The sequence below is a fragment of the Corticium candelabrum genome, chromosome 6 (assembly GCF_963422355.1).
Source record: "Corticium candelabrum chromosome 6, ooCorCand1.1, whole genome shotgun sequence".
Taxonomy (NCBI): domain Eukaryota; kingdom Metazoa; phylum Porifera; class Homoscleromorpha; order Homosclerophorida; family Plakinidae; genus Corticium; species Corticium candelabrum.
Window position 1 is genome coordinate 4,744,012 of NC_085090.1, and position 7,500 is coordinate 4,751,511.

Sequence of the window (7,500 nt, forward strand, 5' to 3'; positions counted from 1 at the left end):
TGTAGACACAAATAAAACCTCTACTCTACATCAACACTAACAAGCAAGAATTAAACTAATTTACGTAAAATTAATTCTTGCTTCGATATTGTTTATCAAATTAGGATCTATTGGAGTCTGTCCTGTAATTGCTGCAATCTTGTTATGTATCATATCTGCATTTCCTTTCTGAAGGCAGACTGCCAATCGACGACGCCAATAGTTTGCAAAGTCACCGTAAGACATGTCCAGTGTTGCTGGCGCGAGACTGACAGCCTCCTTCAAAGTGTTAACACTCTCAGCACCCCAACAGCCAAACACTTCCAATGCAAAAGGTCGGAACAAGTGCCCTAGGTCTATTGCTGCAGACAAATACTTGGTATTCTTTGAGCGCTCTTTTGAAGATGCAGCATACCCTGATATTGTTTTGCTCGATCCGATGTTATGCAGTGCCCAGGGATGAGTAACTGTCATGTCCAACAGTAACTTTTTGCCTTAATTATAGTCATAGACAGCGACATCTGGACGCTTCTTTCCTAGGAATTGATTTTGTATCTCCTTCTTACACCAAAAGCCTAAACACCTGAACATGTCGTATAAACTGTCCGATAAATGGTCATGGCGGTGTATAGGGCGTCCTCCCCATTTACAAGTCAAAAGATGGTAACCATAGAGATCACTGAATTGCCGCAATTGGGTGTGCATTTCTGGATGTTGCTCAAGGCTGGCAGGGGTGCACCAAGCCGCATAAGTGCTGCAGTGCGAAACTGTGCACTGCTCAGTGTGAAGTGCTGCGTGCTTGGAATCGCCTCCAATCAACTACCTGCATTGGGACCTGATGTACTGATCAACCTTGCTTTTTCTTTATCTGTAGAACACACTTCAATATAGTGTTGAAATGAGCTCTTATTTTTGACTAACTGCAGTCGACGTTGCAATTTTTTCGGATGATCTGGAAGACTTGAGATAGAAGGGTTTATTTCCTTTAGTGACTGACTGTCGTTGTGTAGATCTTGCAGGGATGAATTCAAATGAGTAGAAGTCGAATAGTTTGAAGACTGCAAATCATCAATCACGTAGGAACACATGGGCCTCACATAATCGTCATGAACAGGAAGATGGTTAAAACTGTTTGCCTAAGCTCCTAAAAATGCAGAAGGAGCTGTATCTCTTGCTGATGTGAGACCGAAACCTCCGTTCTTTATTGACAATCGGACCTGCTTCTTTTGTGTATCCGTACATTGATGCCGATAATTTCTTCAAACGTAGTAACAACGTTGTCATCGTGTTGTACACAAGCGACATCTACTAGGCAAGGAGGGACCGTGCGAAGAAGATTCATGATCTTAGGCACACCACAGTACCTTAGCAAGAGAACTCCTATCTGGGCATCCTGCAGTAGAGACAGTTTAGACAAAAGAGGGTTTAATTTTTCAATCTTGCCACGACAGGCATCCTTCACAAAGGTATCAGATCCAACTGGAGTACCCAATAGCTCGAATCCATCCTTCATTTCGCGTATTGGTAGCTGACATCTGCTGATACCAAGTGGTGAATAGATTTCACACTTCTCTTCTCTTAATTCTAGGCCAATATTAGACATATGTCCTTTCAGTTTCCAGTACGTGTCGGTTACATCACTGATTGGTCCTAGGATAGTAATGTCGGCAAGATAAGAAGGTGTCAAAAATGATTGGAACTCACGTCTTACTTGAACCAACATTGGATGAATAGCAAGACTGAATAGAAAGGGGCCAAGGGGGTCTCCTTGTTGAATGCCTTCTTTTGAAGCAATGGTGTACGGCTTCCCATCAAGCGTTGTTGTCAATGGCACTGAGTATGGGTAACAATGAGTGACAAATGGAACCAACTGTGGCAAATTTTGACGTAATTCTTTAAGGAAGACTGCACGGCTCACTGTGTTGCAAGCGTTTTTGGCGTCCAACTTGACAGCCACATGTTGTGGGTTTTGTTGAAGGCACATCTGAACTAGATGGGACATCAGTTCTGCACTACCCGGTACAGATACTCCATACTGATGTGGAGCCAAGTAAGCAGCAATTTCTAACTTCATAGATTGTATGGCTAATTTTGCAATCAGGCGACGCAAACAATTTCCTACAGCAATGGAACGAACGCCTCTCTCGCCTTTCTTCAATGCAATCAATCTCTCTCTCACTCTCTCTCTCCCTGTGTGTGGGGGTGGGGGTGGGGTGGGGGGTGGAGGTGGGTGCGTGCGCCTGTGCGTCTGTGTGATTTCTTGGAAACAGGACACTCCGTTACATTTCCTTTCTCTTCAACGGGATAACAGCTATATAACGATCAATAGTTTCAGAACGGGATATACTATTGACCTGGATATAACTTTGAACGAAATTCTTTATGAGATTTCTGTCCGTCTAATAATTCTTCAGAGATACACTACATAATAAATTAGAACGGGATGCCCATGCAACAACATATCAATTTGCATACTTTGGGATACTGGATTCTTGCTAATTTCTCAGAACAGGATATATTTGAAAAGGATAATTATTTAAATGAGATATACTTCATAAATGCATACATGACAAATTAATAAACTAACAACTACATTAATAGAAATTTACTAACCATTATTAATATTAATAGATAATTTGGAGAACGGGATAGTGAGCTGGTACTTCTATATAAGGACTAGTTAAGTACACATTTTCTTCATTACAACTATATAGCCGTCCTGACTAGCAGCTACTCAACACAACAGAAAAATCAGTACCCATTCAGCCTGTACATATTCCTACATAGATGGCCCTATAGTATACGGTGTGTTGCTCTCTTTCCTCTACAAATGCAATTAGGTAGTCAGCTGCATGTCTAGTCGTTTGGTTGCCGTAAACAGACAGTCAATCCAACGGCATAAACATCTTCAATTTTTACAGCAACTTATTTCACTATTGTACGTACCTGTCTGGCATGAAGGCCCGGACAGTCCTACCGGGCACTGACATTTAAACGGAGCTGTGCAGGTTCCACCGTTAGTAGCGCATCCAGGATCACATTCAGCTGCAACGTTCACACATGCAAAGATATTATCACAACTGAAACCATAACAATAACTCGAAGGTTATGCCGTAAATGCTTACGTATTGTACATCTAGATCCTGTCCATCCGGACGAGCACTGGCATCTCCCCGGACTCATACACGTTCCAGAGTTCTTGCAATTAGGCGAGCACACAGCTGCGATCAACACACTCATAGTCACAATTTTGGCCGATTCATGATCACACGTACACTCACGTTTGCACTTGTTGCCTACAGCCAAGTAGCCAGAACAACAAAAATACATGGTATGGTATCTTGTTGAATATGTCGTTATGTAAACAGTTCTATAACGGACGCTAGAGAAAGTAAGAGCAATGCGACATCCGACAAATTGCAATTCGATCGACTCTGCAGGAGACTTACCGTGTGACCGTGCAGGAAAGCCATGACCAAATATTCCAACACAAAGTAGTGGACTTCACCGTGTAACGTTGTTGCACACCACCTTTTTGAGACATCTGCGAGCTGCACACATGCAGTTGCATAAATATTTTGCCATAGTCTCGCATAGCCAGACCCTTCACGGAATTGGATATAGTCGGGAAGGGTCTGGCTATGCTTGACAAATTTTACCATGCATGCTAATTAATTTAACCAGGCTACTATACTACTACCAGACCATTCCAACAATAGGTGCACTGTGAGATCCCACGAGGAGGTGGAGACATTGGCATATTCTAACATCAGAATGATGCTCAACTACGTTAAAACGAGCACCTTCCTTAATAATACATATGTAGACTCCAGCTCAGTCTGACATGGCCCATCCTATTCTGGCTACAGATTAGATGCAATCACCTTATTGCATTCCTAAGAACACTTAGACAACAAATTTAGTTATCAATGACATTTCCAGAGTCACAAGTGAATTAAATTCAGAGCTTGAGGAGACATACGCACCTACTTTTGCCGGTAGCATTTCTGCAGCTATTTTGTAATGGCATGAAAGTGAGCGTTTACGTTGTGTTTAGCAGATGTCATTGAAGTCGTTACACTAATACAATTTTCAATGACGTGTATTTCACCACCCCTTGAGCGTGGCTTTGATAACAACGATCTCTATGGAAAAACCTCACCTGACAGACAAAAATCACCCACAGAGATGGCACGTGTTCATGTACAGTGCAATTAAGTTCCCATATAGAAACACACACCAAACATAATTAGCTAAACGTTGTCTAGCCAGTTAGTTCCGTGCATTGCCTACATTCACATTCGATTGTGTTCTACCTTGGACGTTGCGATTCTACAACGTACGTACCGAACAAGGCAATGCTCATCTCTCAACGAGACTTGCACAACCACAAACCTCGCACTGCGTGCTTCCTTACCTAACACGACTGGTGCAGACGTTGCCACCCGTGAGAACGCCAGAGCATTCCGTGAACGAAAGCAGTAGCAAAAAGACGATCACTGACGCACTTTTCACTCCCAAAAGCACGGACAACTTCCTAGTCTGCATGAGTCTGACTGGCGAACCAAAACGACTATTAGCTAACCACGATTCCCCGTATCAATATTTGCGTAATGGTCTGTGCCGTCTTACTTACTTTGTAATTAATTAACATTTTGTCTAAAAATTTCTATAGCGTTAATTGCTTGAGTATAGAAAGATGAAGTACCCGAAAATAGCAGTACACTGTAAAAGTGGCACGGAAAATTCGAGTTGCATGGGTGTAAGCTAAGTACAGCCTTTAAAAGTTTAAAATTACTAAAAATAAATCCGTATACTTTCTTGTCAGATAATTGCTATCTGTACAAGACATTAGATTAAAACTGCAATACAAACCTAAGTTTGTAATTAACTTAATAAGTTTGTAATTAACTTAATTAATTAATTATACCACTAGCCATGCATGTCCCAGTAGACCACGCCTATAGTTCTGAGCTAGGAGCTAGGGTGCATTTCTTTACCTAATCCAACTAATTCTGATTAGATGGATTATCTAATACAGCTCATCCAACTTATCCAGTCGAAACGCGGATTAGACGGATTAGCTAATCCATCTCATCTGGATTAGCAAAAGAAACGCACTCCTAGACTAGAGCATGCCTCAACAGGGCAAGCAAAACGGGAAGTAACGAATGAGATCGATGCCAAATTGCCTTGTTCAAAGATCTACTGCATCACAAGCTGTGGTACACACTAGATATAAAATTCTACTAGTAGCTTTTGACCTCTCCATACTATACTTCAGGAAGTTCCGTGTTTTATGAGTGTTTCTATTAGCAACCTCACCAAGGAACCATGTATGAACAGTTGTAAATGAGACTCTAGAGACTTGATGACTGTTATAATGAACAGTTGTAAATGAGACTCTAGAGACTTGATGACTGTTGTAAACGTCTTTTAGAACAGGTGGTTCCGGACTAGAGGACTTACAATTGCAAATGACAGCATTTCCTTTTGTTCCAGACTCATGAAGAAACAAACGCTAAATTAATTTGTCATTTATTCCAAGTAAACAACTTACACGAAAAGATCAATAGTGAAGTATCCACCCCCAGCAGATAAATTACATACAGCCCTGACGGTGTACATTTACCTACTTGTATCTGCTGTTTTGTTCAATGTAGGCAAGATTATCACTTACTTAGTTGGTACCTTCAATGTTTCCGTATAACCTGCCAAGTTTCCTGACATGGCGCCGTCTCACTCTTTTCAAAACTCTCAAAGGATGTCGAGTCAATCAAACTTCCCAGTGGCATTGTCCAATGATTGGAGGAAGTATGATGCCATAAATGAGACAATTTTTCACTAAATTCTTTACTAGTAAACTTGGTTTTCAATAAATTATAGGAAAAGTGCTCACTAGTGAAACATAATCTAAGAGGTCCTTGCAATTTTGAATTTTAGGTGCACAATATGACATCCTTTGCCAGAAGAGTTGAATCTATTAGATGAGTTTTTGCAGCTTGATTTGCCGCTGAGTTTCTTTTTAATGGGTTTTGATAAGAATGAAGCTCATATTTGCTTGAAGGAAGAACCGGTGTAGAGCTATGTCACTAATAGCTAGAACTTTGAAGGTGTGAAGGACATGGAGGAAACAGTATTGACATTAATTAATAGTGATGGCAGTAGTTTTATTGTCTAGCTAGAAAAGAACTATCACAATCATAGAAAACCTAGTCGCAGCTCTCTAGACTTTATTGAGTTATACCATATGTATTTAATTAATTAAAAGACTTGAGTATGCTATATACCTTCAGTATATTCAAAGCACATTATAATAAATGACCTCCTAAATGTCTCTAGTTGTCTGTTAGTGTATGTATTTGTATGTTTGTTTGACTAGTTCTCTATCTATCAGTCTATCTGTCTGTTTTCCTTCTGCCTTTAATTAATTATATAATTTTCAAACTAAACCATTCAGAAAGTAGACTACTGCCCTAGTCTGAATTTTCTACAGAGAGATCCGACCCTGCAAAACTATACGACTATCCTGCAGACAAAAATTCTTGAAACTTTCCAAGTGTGGCAACAAACATCAGAGTGAGTACACGGGACATTTTTAACACATCCGGGATTAATTACAGAAACATTTTCAGTATCCCGGATTGACAAAGTTGCTGTCAAGGCTAGGGTCAAAGCGACATCCTAAGCGGTCTCACGCAAATGTACTTAAAAAATAGTACATTCTTCCGTTTCTGATGACTTAGCGAAGATCAGATACTGCGCGCAAGCACCCACACGAGCGCACATGCACACGCTCACCCACACACTATTCACTATTCTGGTTAAGTACTTAATCAACACTTTTAATCTCTCGGCAATGTACATGCATGTAAGCAACAATTGAAATTTTGAACAGAAAAAACAAATTCTAACTCCTGAATTATACATTAATTCTAGAGTGTTCATATCTAGCCTATTGACTCACATAAATCAAACAGTCACATACCATACAAATGCATGTACTCCTACAATATGACCTTCGCCTAAATCATTCATCATCCTGACGCTTAACATCTACAGTGTCATACAATGGCTCATCCGTGGTCAGACAATCAGCAGCAACTTTAGATGGAGCTGAACCAAAATTCGGATTGTCATAGTTATGCAGTTTTGTCAACGTTTTATCATAATGCGGCTGCTCATCCGGATTTGGAGTTATTGGTCCTTTCTCTGTGACGTCAGTGGGATATTTGTAGTCGTCGTTGTTGATGCCGTTCCTCATCAGTGACCTTGGCTTACAGTAGCTATTGTTAGTTGATGAAACTCTTGAACGGTAGCTGTTGTCCACAGCTTTCTTGCAGTCATCGATCGATTCATAGTCTATATCAACACATCACTTTCATTAAGCAATAAACTAACAATGTACGAAATCACCTGAACTTGGAGGCACTGTGGAAACAGATGAGTTTGTTGAACTAGAGTCACAACACAAACCACTTGAAAACGCAAAATGTAATAGATAACCCAAGAATGATCTGC

General features: G+C 40.5%; 1 protein-coding gene and 1 long non-coding RNA gene across 2 annotated transcripts in view; both read right to left on the bottom strand.

The window, feature by feature from the left end:
- Positions 1-3,903, bottom strand: part of LOC134180803 (multiple epidermal growth factor-like domains protein 10) — a 17,068-nt gene extending 13,165 nt beyond the window's left edge. Inside the window, exons 1-4 of the mRNA XM_062647988.1 lie at positions 3,429-3,903; positions 3,261-3,361; positions 3,105-3,200; positions 2,926-3,024 (exon numbers count right to left, since the gene is read on the bottom strand). Of these exons, the coding sequence (XP_062503972.1) occupies positions 2,926-3,024; positions 3,105-3,200; positions 3,261-3,361; positions 3,429-3,574 (442 nt within the window). The 5' untranslated portion in view covers positions 3,575-3,903. The remainder of the gene's footprint in view (positions 1-2,925; positions 3,025-3,104; positions 3,201-3,260; positions 3,362-3,428) is intronic.
- Positions 3,904-7,232: 3,329 nt separating this feature from the next.
- The window catches only part of LOC134181170 (uncharacterized), an 878-nt gene continuing 610 nt past the window's right edge, over positions 7,233-7,500 (bottom strand). The window contains exons 3-4 of the long non-coding RNA XR_009970098.1: positions 7,396-7,436; positions 7,233-7,341 (exon numbers count right to left, since the gene is read on the bottom strand). This is a non-coding gene — a long non-coding RNA (uncharacterized LOC134181170). The remainder of the gene's footprint in view (positions 7,342-7,395; positions 7,437-7,500) is intronic.